The sequence below is a fragment of the Condylostylus longicornis genome, unplaced genomic scaffold, assembly GCF_029603195.1.
Source record: "Condylostylus longicornis isolate FDR11 unplaced genomic scaffold, ASM2960319v2 ptg000074l, whole genome shotgun sequence".
Classification (NCBI taxonomy): Eukaryota; Metazoa; Arthropoda; class Insecta; order Diptera; family Dolichopodidae; genus Condylostylus; species Condylostylus longicornis.
In genome coordinates this window covers 375,162-394,232 of record NW_026578042.1, presented here as the reverse complement: position 1 = coordinate 394,232, position 19,071 = coordinate 375,162, and the positions used below count along the sequence as shown (strand labels likewise).

At 22.9% G+C, this 19,071-nt stretch overlaps 3 protein-coding genes across 6 annotated transcripts; 1 reads left to right on the top strand and 2 right to left on the bottom strand.

The window, feature by feature from the left end:
* The first annotated feature begins 4,496 nt into the window (after positions 1-4,496).
* Positions 4,497-6,101, top strand: LOC129612515 (zinc finger Ran-binding domain-containing protein 2). The gene is made up of 3 exons (XM_055526156.1): positions 4,497-4,692; positions 4,842-5,095; positions 5,171-6,101. Exons 1-3 carry the CDS (start codon positions 4,634-4,636, stop codon positions 5,839-5,841), a joined length of 984 nt encoding a protein of 327 aa, XP_055382131.1. The 5' UTR covers positions 4,497-4,633; the 3' UTR covers positions 5,842-6,101.
* A 204-nt stretch (positions 6,102-6,305) lies between these two features.
* On the bottom strand, positions 6,306-7,409 carry LOC129612517 (anaphase-promoting complex subunit 15). The gene is made up of 4 exons (XM_055526158.1): positions 7,191-7,409; positions 7,070-7,128; positions 6,921-7,011; positions 6,306-6,869 (listed from the first exon to the last, which is right to left on the bottom strand). Exons 1-4 carry the CDS (start codon positions 7,255-7,257, stop codon positions 6,706-6,708), a joined length of 381 nt encoding a protein of 126 aa, XP_055382133.1. The 5' UTR covers positions 7,258-7,409; the 3' UTR covers positions 6,306-6,705.
* A 1,270-nt stretch (positions 7,410-8,679) lies between these two features.
* On the bottom strand, positions 8,680-14,924 carry LOC129612516 (RNA-binding protein 1). 4 transcript variants are annotated; one of them, XR_008697240.1, is made up of 6 exons: positions 14,772-14,924; positions 14,295-14,520; positions 13,940-14,050; positions 12,613-13,406; positions 11,790-12,500; positions 8,682-9,269 (listed from the first exon to the last, which is right to left on the bottom strand). XR_008697240.1 is itself a non-coding variant. In XM_055526157.1 (4 exons), exons 2-4 carry the CDS (start codon positions 14,501-14,503, stop codon positions 9,185-9,187), a joined length of 405 nt encoding a protein of 134 aa, XP_055382132.1. In that variant the 5' UTR covers positions 14,504-14,520; positions 14,772-14,924; the 3' UTR covers positions 8,719-9,184. The 4 variants fall into 4 exon arrangements, 1 of the variants encoding a protein (XP_055382132.1); XR_008697239.1 differs by having other exon boundaries at positions 8,683-9,269; positions 12,600-13,406; XR_008697241.1 differs by lacking the exon at positions 14,772-14,924 and having other exon boundaries at positions 8,680-9,269; positions 12,600-13,406; positions 14,295-14,514.
* Between the last annotated feature and the right edge of the window lie 4,147 nt (positions 14,925-19,071).

The window sequence follows — 19,071 nt, the reverse complement described above, 5'->3', positions numbered from 1 at the left end:
AACTATAACTTTTCCATAACTTTAAAAAAATTAAATATTAATATACTTAACTATATGAAGGTAGAATATATTTTGCAATATATAATAATATTAGGGTTACCATATATTAATAACAAAGAGTTACAATTCATTCGTTTTCCTATGTAAATTTTTCAATATTTTTAACAATTTTAAAGGATAAAATCAGAAAATTCAACTGTCCAGAATTTAGCTCATAAATGTAAACATCTGATAGGCTGAATATTGCAACATATAAACATGACATTAAAATTTAAATTTTGACACGAATTAAGAATTGAATTCAGCTGATGAGTTGTAATTTCTGAATTGTACAGAAATACGATATTAGAGAAATTTTCAAGTCACACTGCGGTATCATTAATTTTAAAATTCTATCCAAAATAATTAGTTTAACGAAAAATAAATATTGTATTTTTTTCTGCAATCTGCAAATATTCTAGCCATTTAAATCAAAATTAATGTACTATTATATATAATATAAAAATTATATTCAATTTTTATTTAAAAATAAACTCCAGGAATATTAAACTGCACGTGTATGTGAACCATGTGCCTAAATTAAATTCTCGTGTTTGATTTATTAAATATACATAGTTGGCCAACCTTGCACATTATTATTATTGTGTCTATCAGACTATCAGATACTAAAAAAAATTTTTTGTATATTATTCATACATATATACATACATACATATTCTGTAATAAAGAAAACGCATATGATTTCAGAAAAAAATTAATAATAATTTTCTTTAGTTTTTACTCTCCTTGAATTCCCTATATAAATGATAATATATAGCACACAAAATCTAGAAGAAACTTTTATATTATATACAAAATTTACATATAAATATTTATTTAATGATATATACATAAATTCTTATATAATATAACACAAATACAATATTAAATATATATGAAGAAGATTAAAAGGAAAATTATAAGAAATCAAGGAATATTTACCTATTACATATCCATATATACCAATAAAATTTAATATATATATATATATATACAAATAGGTAGTTTATTTAAGTCGTATATACATATATATGCATAATAGCTCTATATATATACCACCCTATTCCTATATATTGTATATATGAATAAAATACATAAAACATACACTATATTAAAACTATAACATTTCTGTTTAAAAATTGCTTTTACTACTATATATAACACATATCTTTATATATATATATATATATATATATACTATATTGGGATGCAATGCAACGAACTGACTTGCATTGCATTACATTAAGAAAAATTGCATTTCATGCACCACACATTATTTATTATGTGTATGCATGATTGTATACCTACGAAGTATATAAAATGACGCGTTCAACTGATGCTAGTTTTAATAGGCCTCAACCGAAAATATTGTATATACCTATATATATATCAACATTATAAACAAAATGTGTACTACATTGCAATATAAAATGTATAACATAGAATGAAATGAGAAAATGAAAAGAAAATTCAAACGATAAAATATAAAATAAAATAGAAAGAACACACAAAAAACAAAAAAAAATATTATTTTTAAAGAAAAAAATTTTGTACACAACTAAAATTAAAAAACTATGCAACTCTATAAAAAAAAACCATAAAAATAAAAATAACACAAAGTTTGAACATATAGAAAGAAGGTAAAAAAGACGCCAATGACCACATAGATGCAAAATATAGGACAACAAACTTTGTGACAGTCAAGACTTGGGTTAAACCAGTCATCAGTTGGTGGTTGGTTTTATAGTTTTCTTCATATTGTTTTTTTTATTTTTTTTATCTTTTATTATTATTATTTTTCTGAGAGTGTATAACATTATGTATATAGCAAGGAAAGGAGAAACAGATTGTATTATAAAAAAAAAGTACCAAATAGGAATAGTACAAAAAAAAAAAAACAAAAATGACAAATAAAAATTGAGTGTTCATAAAAGAAATTTTGCGATACACAAGAATATTGGAGGCCTGCATGCATGCATTCAAAAGAATCTTTTTTTTTTGTGTTGCATTTTATTGTTGATATTGCTATCATTATTGTTGTGTTATTGTTGTTGTTGTTGGTGCCTTTAACTTTTTAGTTTTACATTTTTTTCTTTATTTTTTTTTTTCTTATTCCTCTTTTATTTTTAAATTTTTTTGTGTTATCCACAATAATGTTTCCGTGGTGCTCGTTTTATTTTATATTTTGTTTTTAATATATCGTACTATATATATAGTTAGAATACAATTAATTATGTATATAGATATTCTATAGAGATATATAGAGGAGTAGAATATATCATATTATATCAATGTAGGTACACTATAATAATATTTGTATACTTGTAAATTATATTTATGTAAGATGTACCTACATATATAACACTTATATTTTTATAGAATACAAAAAGTATACACATATTTATTTTTTATATAGATTATTTTGAATATAAAGGGATTCCTTTTTATTATAGATTAAAGTTATTTAAAAAAAAAAACCAAAAAGAAAAAATAGATAGAAAAATAAAGACAAGAAAAAGGAAGATTATATAAAAATTAAATGTAAAAAATAAAGAACAAAAAATATAATAATAAAATATAGAGAAGAATCAATATAAATTTTGTTAAAATAATAATGTGTAGATAATAGCAAAATTGTTATACACGCATACAAATATACATATGCATATACATAAATGTTATATAAAAAAATTTGATAAAATATATTCGAGAGCGATTTAATTAGACTTGCAAAAACTATCATAGAAATCATATTTTTGTTCCAATATTATTAATAGTTATAATATTTATTAATAATTAAAGAATATCATTGAATTAAAACAAATTTAATTATAATATTTAACACAATTTAAAGAAAAAATTGTTTTATAAATTAAGAGCCAAAATATGCTTTCACAATATATGTATGTGCATAAATATTAGATGTAAACATGACGTACAATCAAAATTAGTGTCAGATGACACATTTATTTGCGATTATTATTGTCCAAACATTTGCAATATTTTCATTTGCGTTTGTAACTAAACAAGGTATGTTTATTATGTACTCTACATAATAAACATACTATTACTTATATATCATTATTGTACTCATATATATACATGTATGTACTTTACATTAACCTGCACAATAAATTTTATTAATCATAGAAGAAATTTTCTAATAAAAACATAAACGTATTGCTTTTCTAAAAGTGTAAACACAAATAAAACTCCAAAACAAAAATTTTCGAAAAATATTTAAAATATTCAAAAAGTAAAATATATATACATATATGTATGTTCAATATTTTATTTCATTTTTAATATCTTCAAAAATAAGTAATCGTCTTGACGAAATTGTTCATACGCAATTGTCAAATTGTTGACAAAATTCAATTTCTGAATAAAATTAATTGATTTAAGTGCAATTGTAATGTAATTATTTACCATAGTAACACTTTAGTAAATTTTTATCGTTGTTAAAATTAGGCTAAGAATAATATGAAAACAGTTATCTACACAATATAGGTATATATTCAAACCAAACATACCAACTTATCTTCAAACTATACCTTATTCAGCAACCAAAATTGTTAACATCAAGCTGATGTTAATTCAATATTTTGTTGGACAACCCAAAATCATATGAAATAATCTTAATAGCATAAAATATTTCTGTAAGTAAAAAAATAAACATTTGGAAATTTTGATTTATCAGTAAAATTAAAATTTGTAAATTTTAATAATATATTTAAAAAATTAAAACGCTGAAATATTTCAAAAACTGTAGAGGTAACAAAATTCTGTTACAAAATTAATTGGAATATCAAATTTTATTTTTTAATTTAACAGTCAAACTAAAGATATTTCAAAAGTAATCGAATAACGGAAAATTACATATATCAACAATATTAAGTATGTACAACAACCAGTTTTATAGTAAGTTATCGAAAATAAGAACCATTTAAATTAAAGTTTACGTTGGCAACTTAAATACAAAATTGAAAATAAAATAATGTCAATGTGGAATTTTTGAAAATTAACAAATTATAATATACATATATATATATAAATAATATTAGAACCATTGTTATTGTTTTCGAATTAAGTATTTATTTATTTTTTTAACTTTGTATAGCTTTAATTTTTCAGGTGGATGAAGAATTACAAGAAAAAATTATATTCAGTTTCATTTTCTTTATTGTTAAAGGCTTTTTATATAAAGAAATATATTTTGAACATTTTTAGTTTTTTAAGAGATATTGCATCAATTAGCACATTTTACGTATACTCGAATTAGAATGAAAATTAATTTTACTTTAATGTTCAAAAGTATTGAGGCATGATGGCAATAATGAATTGTTGTAAAAATATGACATGTAGTATAGCGTCTTTTTAGACGTATTTTTATTTAGTGTCTTGGGTGTCAGTAAACAAACTTCAAAAGCTGTCATATTAGTATCTAATAGAAATTTTTTCCAGTAGAAGTTTCGTAGTTTCCTAGTTTTCTTAAAATAATTTTTAGTTTACAAATGGTTGAATAATTCTTAGTCATTGAACTTTTGTTTTATTTTTTTTTCAAATTAGTGAATTAGTAAAAAATTAAATAGGAATGGCGGCATTTGATTCATCCAATGGAAGCAATGGCGATTGGATATGTCCGGATCCAGAGTAAGGAAAATGTCGAAAAAATGTATTTGGCGCTATAAAATTTCTAACTTTACCAATATATTATTTTTGTTTATAAACTATTTCTATGAACAAAATGGTAAAAAAAAAAAATAATTAAAAAAATATTTTGTGTTACACAAAACCTGTAGCTGCAAAAATTTAAACTTTTCACGACGTACTCATTGTAATCGGTGCCAAAAAGAAAAAGAATCCTTATCTGCAGGTCAAACAACTAAAAAAAAATTAGGTACCGAAATAGGAAAAGCAGCAGCAGAAAAAAGTAGAGGTTTATTTAGTGCAGAGGACTGGCAATGTAGTAAATGTGGTAACGTGAATTGGGCAAGACGCCAAACATGTAATATGTGTAATGCTCCAAAATTTACCGAAGTAGAAAAGCGAACTGGTTTGTATTTGTCTATTATTTTGTTTTTTTTTATGCCTATAAATTTTTTTAATAAAAAACATTTTTATCTTTAAGGATATGGAGGTGGATATAATGACAGAGGTGTTGTTGAATATAAAGAACGACGTGATTCTGATGATGATGAATATGATGAATTTGGAAGGAGAAAAAAAAGAAAGACAACAAACTTAGATAATAAAAAGAATATTAAGAAAGACTTAGATTTGAAAAATAGAAAACCCAGTGAAGTGAAAGCAAATGAAAAAAAAGATAAATATGATGTAGCAGATGATGATGATGAAGACGAAGATGATGAAGGTGGTGATTTGTCAAAATATGATTTATGGGGATCAGATAATGACGAAATAAATGATAAAAAATCTGACGCTAAAATAAGTAATGATGAAGTGTATGAAAGTAGAAATGATAATTCAAGTAGCCGAACGAGAGATTCACATACAAAATCCAGGTCAAAATCAAAATCACGATCTTCATCTAGCTCAACGTCATCATCATCTTCATCTGCAAGATCTTCCCGTTCGTCCGGAAGAAGCAACTCTCGTTATAGTTCTGATAAATCTCACAGAAAACGGGAAGAAAGAAGAAGCGATTATAATTCGAAGTACAAATACAAGTCGCGACCCAGATCATCAAGGTCAAAATCTTCAGATTCTTATGGTTCAAAAACGTCCATTCGTGATCGTAAAGATCGTTCCAGAAGTCGTAGTCGATCTAATAGGCACTAAGATTATTTTTTATATGGTTCAAAAAGTGAATTTTTTACAGCATTAGTAAAAAGTATTTTAAAGGAAATATTTTACAGAAAATATTATGGAATAAAAGCTTTCCTATTTTTGATATAAAAAAAAAAGGATAACACAAACAAACACTCAATAATCATTTTACTTTACTAATAGTTATAAACTTATTAGCTTTTGAAAATCTACCTTGTCAGAAATCCATTTTTAAAACAATTTGCAGGAATTTTAAATATGTATCAACTAAAGAATGTAATTAATTACTATGTTATGGAAAAATAAATTTTGCTGCAGCACTTAAAGTTTAATAAAAGAAATCTAATATTTCGATTCGAATTCTTTTTATTTTCCTAAATATAAAAAATTGTTTCTAAAATCTTAAAATAGGTTAAGGATTCAAATAAAATTTTTCAGTTAAAATAAAACAAAGATTTAAATAGAATTAATTTTATTTTAGCGCTCCTAATAGACACGCATTAAATTTCATAAAACTTTTTTAGTCCTCATATTAAATTTCATTCATTTCAATTCTTAAAACACTAAATACATAATTTTACTTAAAATATTTATAAAACTTTCAAAGCGAAATAAATATTTCAAAAGAATTGGTTCAAACTAAATTGACCTTTAAAAAATTTAGTTGAAATTTATTTTAAATCCAAAATCTTAAAAAAGTATAATACGAATGTTACCAAAAATGTAAATTTTTAATTATTTGTTTCCCTTTCTGCCAAAAACAACATAAAAATAATTTATTGTGTCTGAGAACAAAAGAGCATAAATCCCCGGTAAAACATCAGAAAACAAACAATAAAAATTTAATTATAGTACGCGTAAATCTAATTTTAGAATTTAAATAGAATGTTGTAGTATTAATGTTGAAACGTCATCATCATTATTAGAATTATTTCCTGCATCATCCTCCATTGGTGTTCTATTGTTAACCGAGTCCATTAATCTATCTATCTCATCATCTTCGTCGTCATGGCTGTCAGAATCATCTGTATCATCGTTTGCTATAAATAGATTTGTTTATTTATATGCTTGTATTAAAAGCGTCAAATTACCATCCTCATCATCAGTTTCTGGCCCACCAACCATTGTTAATGCTTTTCCTATAGGATTCAAATCTTGACCTAAACTTGAAATCGCATTTACCTTCAAAAACAAAAATTAATTTCATTTAATTCACATATCTAGGTCAAAACATTCTTACCTCATTTGTGTTTTCTCTTTCTAAAGCGAGAACTTCAGCATCCTCATTGCATGGCTCGTCTAAACATTTGAAAAATTTATTATCAAAACAAAATATTGTATTAATGTTTGTAATGTTATACCTATATCAAACCAAATATGATTGGCAGTGTGAGGTTTTAACGAAGGGAAAAATGGTATCATCGGCATTTTGAAATCAAAAACGATTTATAGAAAAAACTATTTGAAAAAAATTATAGAAATTATGTAAAATTTTTTTTTATTTACAAAAATTCTTATTATAGATTATTAATAACAAATTATGCTTTCTTTTTTTTTTTTGTATTCGTTTTCTTGGAGAAACTAAAAGCAAAACTGAAATATAATATAATAAATGACAACTTATAAAAATTCACAATAAGATAAGGTGTACGATTTTCATTCACAATATAAGACTTAGAAAAAATAGCTTGTACTCTATTGTTGGAATAATTATTACACTGTCAATTTTGATAACGTGACTGTTACCGGCTGTATATTCAATTTTGCGCTACTTTTGTATTAACTTACGAATGAAGTTTACAATTCCTAATTGTGATTTTAAATTTTGTTTATTTTATAATATATTAATCGATTTTTCAGAGTACAAATATTTAGTTTTGAAATTTTTGGTTTTTGATTGCTATGAACTCAGCTAATCCAGTACAAAAACGCTAGCAGATACGATCATATTGTTTTCCTAAAATTCCATAAAGAGATGTACATAGATGCATTTTTAATGTTCTGGAAAAATATGTAAAATTTCGACATATTATAATAAATATTTAAAAAATTTTAAATAGGTATATTAGCAACTGTCAAAGAAGTATATTTGAAAATGTAGAAATACTTTTTCAGTGTGTTTGAAAACAACAGTTTCATACCGATTCAATTAAAAATCAAAGTCTGGCAAATTTGAAGTTATGCCAGACACATTTTCAAAAAAACTTACTTGTAAATTAAGAAATGAAAACGAGAATTGACAATAACAAAATGACGCTTTTGCATTCAACTATCGAATAAAAATTCTGTTTTGTATTGATTTTTTTTTAACTGTCGCATTAGCAATATAAAAATTAAGCATCGTTGCTGTCATATCAGCTGTAATCTACAAAACTTAAACATGTAATTTTTGTCTATGCTCAAAAGGCTCATTTATCTTCACATTTCATAATATGCATACCAAACTATATTGAATTTTACAGTATTATTTTTAGTATTGCAGTATGAACTTTTTGAAGTATGTATTACGATATATCTGCACTATTGAAGTCAGGGTGGTATCAGTTTGTCAACTGAATTTCGAATTATTTCTAAATAATTAATTCTTTTTTTCCTTCTACTAAATAAAAAAATCTTAAAAGGGAAATAACATTAAAAAATAAAATTAAGTACTGAAGAATTTCTTACAATATATTTTATTTAAATATTGTTACACGTTACAATGTTTTGTTTTTAATTCTAAAAAAAAAAAAAAAACTTTAAACAAAATTATTTTTAAGAAAAGTTAAAATATTGAATTTGAGTTCTTTTTTTATTTTTTTTTTTTAAATCTTGAAACAAATCTTATTCAGTTGCTTAAATACAACACTATAATTAAAAAATTTCAAGTTAAAAATTAAAATTTTTGTCTGTATCAGTGGAAGAATTGATTTTTAATTCAAATTAAAAATATAAATTAGGTATAGTTTTTTTTTTTTTTTAAATTTATTATAATTAAAAACAAAAAAAAAAATCAATTTTTCACCCTAATCTAAAATATATAAGTAAATTTTTGATATTTAATTATAGTGCCTTTATAAATGTTTTAATTTTAATGTTTATTTTTTCTGCTATTATTCTTAATTAAATTTTTTATTAATACCATTAAAAGTACGGAAAAAAAATTAAATTTAATTTTTTTCGCTTTTTTTTTTTTTTGTTCTTTATATACATATATACATGTATTTTATATTATTGATATTTATACTTATATATTATATATTATTATTATATAATACAATGTAATTTTTAATTATACATGTATATTTTAATTAAATTGTAGGAGATTTAATTTTTTTTTTAAATTTTCCAAGAAAATACTTTTATTTTTATTTTTTTAGCGTCGAGAATCTGATCGGCTACGTCGATCACGTGAGAAACTTCTAGAACGGCTGCGTGAACTTCTTCGAGGTGATCTTGATCTGTAAATATAATGGAAAATTTTTGGAAAGGCAAAAAAAACAAAATATTTGTAAAAAAAAATATATTTAAAAAAAAAAAATTGGAAAAAACTATTTAAAAAAATGGTTTTTTTTTTTTTTTTTTTTTTGTGTCATTGAACAATAAATAAACTAAATCCTGCAAAAATAAGTTTTGTTCTTTTGTTTTATTTTTTTACAATCAATTTAATTTGATTTATGAAAAAAATTATGAAAATATGAAATTAAAAAAAAAAAAAAAATCAAATTATTTTTAGAAAACCAAATTGATTGTGTTTCTATTTTTTTTGTTTTATTAAAGCAATATAGCAAATATTTATATATTTAAATAAAATGTTATAAAAGAAAAAAGATATAGAATTTCAATATTAATATAAATATGTATGTATATATAAAAAAATATTAAAATAATAAGGAATCCGCAAAATACAAAACATTTATAAAACGAAAGTGTTATATACAAATGTTTTTAACTAAGGAATTAAAAAAAAAACTAAAATTTTTTGAATCGAAATCACTTTAAGGTCCAAAAATTAAATTTTTAAATAAAATTTTTAATTAAAAGATGCATTCTAAGTACACGCTATTATTTATAATAACTTAATTCGATTTCATTTTCGTATAAAATCTAATTTCCCTACAAAATTTTTAATTTTCCTAATATCCAATTACATACACTATTTATTAGAAGCTACATATTTTATACAAAGCTTAAGAATCATAATAAATAGTAAACAAATCAAGAATTTAGAATTATTTCCATTTTTAAGGGTTTCTATTAATTTTTTTTCTGATAATTTATTTCTTAAAATAGATTAATCACCTGTATTCTGTTAGTTCCATTAATTGACGTATTGAGTTGTTATTAAAAATTTCGAGTTTATCAGAATAGAATCAGAATTTTAAAATCTGAAATTCTATAATAATAAACAAAATTCCAGTAATCCATTACAAATATGGCATAAAGGAATTTTGTTATGGAATTATTATCCATTTCCTTAAGTAATGCAAATAACAAAATATGGGTGATTTTTCTTAAGTATTAACATGAAAGTTATAATTTTCTTACACTATCTATTTTCGAACATTATAAATTATTGATTCTTATTTGAGTTTTGAATGATTGTCGAAAAATTATTGAATAATTTTTTATTTTGTTTTATTTTTAAGGGTGTTCTGGGGTTTAATTTTTGTAATTGAATTAAAAGTTTATACATTATAAAAAAAAAATACTATAGAAATTACGATAATATTTAAATTCTTACGATAAGTTTATTAAATGAAATTTTAGTTTTCTATAATTATTTGCTACATTAAAATCTTAAAATAAATACAACTAATAAAATTTTTTAAATGAATAACCTTAAATAATTTCTAGTTGTATTTAAATTAAGTGGCTTAGCTTCAATATATTATTTATAGAAAAAAAAATATATATGTATCCTTATATTTTCTTTATATTTTTCATTTTAGAATTCTTATAATGGCTTAGAAATTTAATTTTTTTATTTAACAAATTATCTGAAATAATATCAAAACGATTAAACTTTTTCTACCTATTAATTATCATAGGATACAATGTTTCAAAATATTATTATATTCTATTCTATAAGTTATTACATTTTGGAATGTAAAACTAATAAAAAATATTTATTTTGTTTTTTTTTTTTTCTCACTAGTTCGGAAAAGGATTGTTCTAATGGAAAATGCAATGATTTTATATTAAATTCTATGAATATTATCTCAAAATTATAAATTTTGTTATGTATATGTGTATGTAAACTATGGAAATGAATGGTATTAATTTTTTTAATTTTAAATTTAAAAAACAAAATTGTCATTATAATATTGCTTGATCCTATATATACTTATATAATTTCAATATTTTTATTTCCTATTCCTTTTCGATACAAAGTTTCATTGATAAATTAGAATTTTATTTGATATAAACTTCTAATTCGGACAATAAAATACTGAAAGAATACAAGTATACAAAGGTGTTTTAAACAAAATTATTTTGAAATATCAAAAATTTTACGTTCGTAACATTAATTTAATATCACAAAAGCCAAAATAAAATTAACAAGTGAATTTTTTTTATATTAAATAAAAATTAGTGATAATTAATATACTGCAGATCATTACTATGTGTGACAAAGCCTAATATTTTTTTTCCTCTTCAAGTTATTTGAGTATTTAAATTTGAAAATAATTATTATTGAAGTTTAAAAATATTTAATAAATACAAGTATTTATATAAAAGCTAAGCTCTACAAACTCAAAAAATATATTAAGCAATCTTTGTGACATCAACTATGAATAATTTGTGTATATTATGCTGTAAAAATTTAAGCACGAATTTTGTTTTTTTACTTAGAAGGCAATCTATTAATTAAATTTTTGTTATCTAAAAAAAAAAAAATAAAAAAAATTTGTGATATAAACTCACTTTAAAATAAAAACAAACTAAAAAAAAAAAACTAATAAAAGCAACAAACAAACCACTAAAATGATGCCGTGGTCGATTCGGTGTGTTGGAGTAGAAACTAGTAGCATAGGAGATGGTTGTGACTTTGGCAGAGTAGTAGTACTAGTAGTGGCAGTATTACAGTAGCAGTAGTAGTTGAAGTAGATTTTTTCTAAACACTTGCTTAATTTTTTTATTAATGAACTGAATTCGATAGAAGAACGTTAGTAGAAGTAGTGTAGCATTGTAGCTAGTAGGGACCAGCAAACACTTGCATTTCATTTTTCTAAAAAGCAAAAACTTTTTCTTTTTGAGTTGATCTGAAGAATTGATTGATTCTTGATTGTGTCTTGAAGTTATAATTTGGCCTTTGCTTTTTTTCAATTTTGAAGCTTTGTGAAGTGGAGACCCGGTGTTGGAAACGAAGAGCAAAAATAACAAATATATTTGCTTTTGATTAGAGTTGCGTTTTTTTTTTTTTTGCTTCAAAATCAAAAATTTTTGTTTTCAAAACCCCCAAATAAGCTTTTGTTGTGATATGTAATATGATTTTCAATATGAATACAAGTTTTGGAGCATTTTTTTTTCTAACAATCTTCAATAGATGAATTAGTTGCTTTTGTGATTCTTGCATTGCAGCGATGATGCTGTGTAACTGTTTTCAACTGATATTGAAATTTTTTTTTCATTATGACGATTTTATGAAGAGTTGGTGATAATTTTTAAAGTAGGAACTGTGATATTGACTGTTGTGATTCAATTTTGATGAGAGAAAATCAAAAAAAAATATATTAATTTTAAAAATGATTCCAAAATAATATAAAAATAAAAACAAATTAATATACTTTGTTCAATTACAGTTGTTTTTTAAGATGTCACAATAAAGGAGATGATTTAGTAGTTTTTGTGTGAAGAAGTTGTTGTTGAAGAATGATGAGGCGAGCAAAAAAAATATATATGTCCTCATTGTGAATAAAAACACAATGACCTTTCTTGTAGAGTCTCATAGAGAAACGAATGCAATTGTTTTAATCAAAACCTTGTGCTATGTTGCTCTCTTCAGATTTACTTAAATAAAATTTTTAAAAGAGTAACAAATTTCCACGTTTAGGTTTCGTTTAGGAGCTTCCATGGAGAATTTTCAGTTTAGGACCATCAGGATTCAGGTAGGAAATTTTGTTTTTGGGATGTTAATACTGATAGGTAATAGTAAATTACATATTTTAGGTGAAATTTGGAATAAATTATTGTAAATAAAATTCTTTAATAATGTCAATTTAGTAAAAATAGCAGCTGTAACTTTGATAGGTGAAATATTGCTGAAAATGGAGTTCACTACTGCTATGATGTGTCGATTTTGGACGTTGTTTTTGTTGTCCTTAAATATATTGTTGAAACCGCTGTCACAAATGATATAACTGATGTTAACACGACTAATTAAAAAACAGTAGAAATCTATTGACTTGGTGAAAATGTTGGAGTTCATGATGATAGTGGTAGATGTGGTTTTATAATTGGTGGCTGTATTGGTAGTTAAAATAATAGTTGTTTTGGTGATATTGATGGTTTTATTGGTTGTGGTTGTGGAGTAGTAGCAGGAGGAGGAAGTAGAATTACTAGTAGTGGTAGAAGACGAAGACGAACAATTTATCCTGAAATTAATTTATCACAACGCCATATTTTTTTATTAAGTTCAAAAATTCAATCTTTTTTATGCTTTAGTAAAAATTAGAAAAAAAAACAATACAAAATCGTACAATTATAAACGCAATAAACATCATTTTACAAAACAATTGCAAAATATGTATGAATGGGTTTACACATATTTTGCTACAAGTTTTTGCAAAATGTTTTAAGACAAAACATTGGACAAACATAACTAAATTTTTCACGTATAACCTATAATATATTATTTATCTAAAACCTCCTCAAATAATTTTAAGTATCGATGAAAATGATTTGAATAATCATATGAATTTTTAAAAATTAGCACAATATTGTAGAATAACCAAAATTAGTTTCTTTTTTAAAAATTATTATTGAATATTATATTAATAATTTGTAAAACACACATTTTTAATTTCTTAAACGAAATTTTTAATCTTGTTATCATCTAATACTATTTTAATTTAATGAAATTGAAGAATGATTTTTTTAAATATGTTTCTATATCATGTTGACTTACCGATAACGACCAGCTCCTCGTCCACCACCTCCACCACCTCCCCGTCTTCTTTCTTCTCTTCTTGATTTTCCTGAAGACATTTCAACACGAATTCTTGTCCCACAACAGCGCCTAAATAATGTTTAATATTTATTAAAGTTCTGATGAAAAATTTAGGTAAATTCAATGTAAAGATGACTTGAAATCTTATGAAATTTACTAGATTAACTAATAAAATTATCCAAATATTAATAAAATTACTTACAATCTGTTTTTATTATGGATTATTCACATTTTTAAAAGCACTATTTTTAACAGAAAAATTTTGCTCTATTTTATTATGTATATATATATATACATAATGAAAACTACTTACGTTCCATCTAATCCTCTTACTGCATCTTCAGCATCGCGTCTGTCTTCAAATTCAACAAAAGCAAAACCTGGTGGATTTCTTGCTACCCAAACATTTCTTAAAGGCCCATATTTGCTAAATGCATATTCAATTTCATATTTTGAAGCTGAAGATCCTAAATTACCAACATAAACTTTACAAGCCAAATCCCATTCACGATAGCGTGGCATTCTGCTTTTAATTTAACCTAAAATTATTTTTAAGTTTATAGGAAAAATTAGAAATTTACTTTGAGGAATTTTTTTCTTATAACCTAAATAATATAATTAGAAAGGAAAAATTAAACTAAAATTTTAATAAATTTACATATACATATGTATGTATTCATATAACGTGTCGCCATTTTTTTTTTCTATTAGCATCTACATGTAGCATGGTTTCAAACTTGTTCTTTTTTATTTTATTACACAATAGTTTTAAACAAGGAATATTACTTACAATTATACTCCGATCAAAACAAAAAACAATATAAATTATATTTGAATTTTATTATAAATTTTTAAAATTTTAATTTGTAATTTTTATTCCTTTCAAAAATTTTCTATGCTAAATATACGAAAGTCAATTTTTACAATAAAAATCAAAGATGGAGGACGGCATTACCTCAGTTGACAAATGACAAGTTAATTTTATGGTGTTAATAATTTTGTGTCACTAAAAGTGCACATTCATATAAAAGTGTGAACCGCTCTTTCGAGCTTCGAGTGGAATATAATATTTGAAGATAAATAGGGCTGCCAGTCACTTTCCGAAAAAATACAGTTATGTACCGTTAGGCAACTAATATCAAAATATTATTCTAAACATTGTTCTAAATATTTTGCAGTAAGCAATAATGTGGTTGACAGTCGATTTCTACAAGAATATCAATCAGATTTTTAAAATAAAATAACCTGAATGGTTTTTTTTTGTGGGAAATTCAAGTTACATCCGAATTATTATGGAAATGCACAGTATTTACTATTAATGGTATACTTCATTTAAGTAAATTTTTATTTTTCAAATATTGCCCATGGTTTTTAATCTATTCTTGTTGCAGGGATTTCTACCTGAATAGTCTTGCATTTGTTGATCAGTAATTTTAATTGCTAGCGGTTACTTTCCACAAATTCATGCAGTTCATTTGATTTTAGTAAGCCGAATCGTATTTTTGTGGGCAGTATAGTAGAATATAAGTGTTAGATCGTATGTACATAAATCAACAATAATGTGGATAATGCGATTTTGAAGGAAATAAAATAGCCAATATATAATTTATTGCTTATTTACTTATATTTTCAGTTTTATGCCAAGAAAATTAAATTAAATATATATATATAAATTTTTAATTAATTTATTAAGAAATTTCTTAATTACATATATATATATATATAACTATATCTAATTAGTTACTCTTAGTGTATGCTTTGTGTGAATTAATGAAAAATATGGAATAGAATTAAAAAAAAAAGAATTATTGTTTTTATTTTAATTTGTATAAAAAAGTTTTAATATTTAGAACAAATTTTTTTTTGTATTATTTTCTGCCTTACTAGTTTATTTGATCTTTGTTTAGTTTGAATTTCAGTGATCCGATTCAAAAAATTGTGATATCTCTGCTTTATTAATAAATATTACAAAAATTATATAATATCTATGTTAATTTTCAACTCAAGTTCTATTGTAATTTATTAAGATCCAATCATTTTATAATATAATCGAAAAACTTTATGTATATATAGGTATAACAAAGACGTAACGAAGTTTTATTTTCAATATACTTTTATAATTATAATAATTTTATATGATCAAATCATATAATAGATAATATATATACATATATATAATATTTATGTGTAGGTATAAAATTTTTCAATGGGCAATGATGTATGCATATGTACAGATTTTATTACTCTTTTAAACAAAAAAAGTATCAAATTTTTCTTTATAAGTATCAAAATTTAATAATTTTAATTACGTAACGGTTGACAAAAGCTTCTGTCATAATTGTCACAAAATTGTGAATGAAAGATAAATGAGTGAAATACAAAAACCATTTTTCACCAAAGAAAAAATTAGTGAATGATAAAGAGAGCTGTATTACTCTTTTTTTTTTATTGATGACACCGAGCTTTTTTTTCATTAAAATTACAATGCACAATGGCAACTATTCTTGAAGATTAACTTTTTACTGATGACATTAAAATGAATGATAGCTTCACAAAAATGTGAATAATAACAACTATGATGATAGGTCTCATTTTTTTTAGGTATAAAATACTTTTTTAAAGTAAAAAAACATAATTATAAATTTTTTTTGTAAATTCGGCTTTTCTATTTGTTTTCTATAGCAATCAATTTTTTGTATTAAAAAACAAATATTCATTTCAATTTATGTTATTAAAAAAAATAGTTTCTATTTAGCACTTAGGTCGAGCATTTGAAATTCGTAAAAAATGCGTCTTTCTGATCATTATACAAAATTTGAGGCTTGTAGTGGGTAAAAGGTAAAATGACATTTATGTTTTTGAATTCTGATTTTTGACACATCTACAATTAAGAAAACTATTTATTAATGTGTAGAAAAGAGAGAAAACATTTTCGGAAAAAAGACTAAGTGAGATTTTGTACAAATGAAACAGACGATTCATTTAATTGTTTTGAATTCTTTTTTATGAAACCTGTAGAAAAATAAGGAAATTTACATTATTTAGTCATAGAATTTTGGGTTAGGTTTGGTACGAAAGATGAATCTATTCTGTTTTTATAAAAACTGTAAAAATAAAATTAATCATAACATAAATGGACGCAATATGGGATATTCTGTTGTCAATTAAATGATTGTAGTATAATTAATTCCAATACCAAACACCCGGAATCAAAAATTCGAATACGATATCAATTGCTTTGACAACTGTATGTCATGCCAATAGTTTACTATTTAGGAATATCACTAAGATACATATTTCTTTTTGGTCACCTGTTTTAAACTTAATCAAATAATTCATAAAAATTTTATAATATAGCAAAAAAAAATAATTTTTATGTACATAATTATGTTCATATACTATTTTTGAATTGATTTACTGAGGCTTATATTCTGAGTATCGAAACTAGTGATAATGACAATTTTTTTCAATTCGCATATTTATATGATTTAGCGGTAAATGTCATTATCACTTAGTGATTTCATGCTCAAAATATGTCCTGTTATTCCTTTTGCATTTAGTTGTTATATTTTATATATATGTATATATATAATGAAAAATTTTTTAACATCAATTTTGAATTATTTATTATTTTCTTATATATATATATATATATATATATATATATATATTTTGTATTTAATTTTTGTTTTTTTTTTTTTAGTTTTGTTTTTTTATAGAATAGAGACAAATATATAAATGTGTATATATATTTTTTTTACTATGTAATATTTCCCCTTATCTAAAAAGTATTGCCAATTTTTAAAAATTTTTTGGTATTTTTTCTTTTTTTTAATTTTTTATAATTTATTTATTGTTTAATTTACATTTACAATTTCATTAGTAAAATTTGTTTTAATAATATTATATATATATTTATTAATTTTTTTATGATTAATTTCATTAATAATATAATATCATATATATGTATATATATATATGTTAATACATTTATACATATATGTATATATATATATATATATACATATACATATATATACATATATATAAATACATATATATATATATATATATATATATATATATATATGCATATATATATATTATATATATATATGTATATATGCATTTATATACATATATGTAAATATATATTATATATGTATATATATATACATATTATGGATATATATATATATATGTAATTTTTGATGTTTGGATTAACATTTTCTGTTTTAATTTATTTTATATTTGTTTTTCATGTTTGTTATTTAGGTTTTTTTCTTTTTTTGGCCACAATATTTGCTTTCATTTAGTTATTATATAATATGTTACTTGTTTAGGAAATATATCGAATATGACATTGCAAATAAGTTTTGTGAGCCTCTTATGTTAAAACTAAAAAAGAATTGAAAAAAAAATAAATGCTTTTAATAATTAAAAATAAAATAATTTAATTGCGTGTTTAATTTCAAATAAAATAAAGGGCAATGGGGCGGGGAAGGTGGGGGTTGTTTAGTGAAGTGATTCTGCTTAGTTATAATGATTTTTATCGTAAAAAATAAAGTATCATTAGTCTAATCTAAACATAAACCAACCAAGTCATACAAATGGTTTGTGTTTTTAATGAAATTTTTAAAATTTTTACGATATATGTTTCTTATTAGCATGTAAAGTCAACACAATTGAGAAAGGTCGTTGCCTGGTATATCAAAGATTTAACGATCATGTCAATTACGTCAGAACGAAAATCATCTGCAATTAAGCAATTATTTTCAATAACAATTTAAAAACCCTATTTTTAAATTTAAAAATCACTTGAGCAACAATGAGTTGCGTTGGTAACGTATGTTGTAAAATATGACGCATACGGCATGTCGCGTTGGAATTAATGGTTAACGACAGTTGCAAGCATTTGATATACTGAGAAACTACCAAATGAAAGAAAACTTTATGTGAATATTATAATTTTATATTGTTTTTTCAATCAAGTTTTTAAAAAGTCTAAAAGATTTATTAAAAATATAGCGTAACTCTTCGAGATGAAGAATAATTAAGGTTCATTAATGATTTTATGTATATAAATTTTT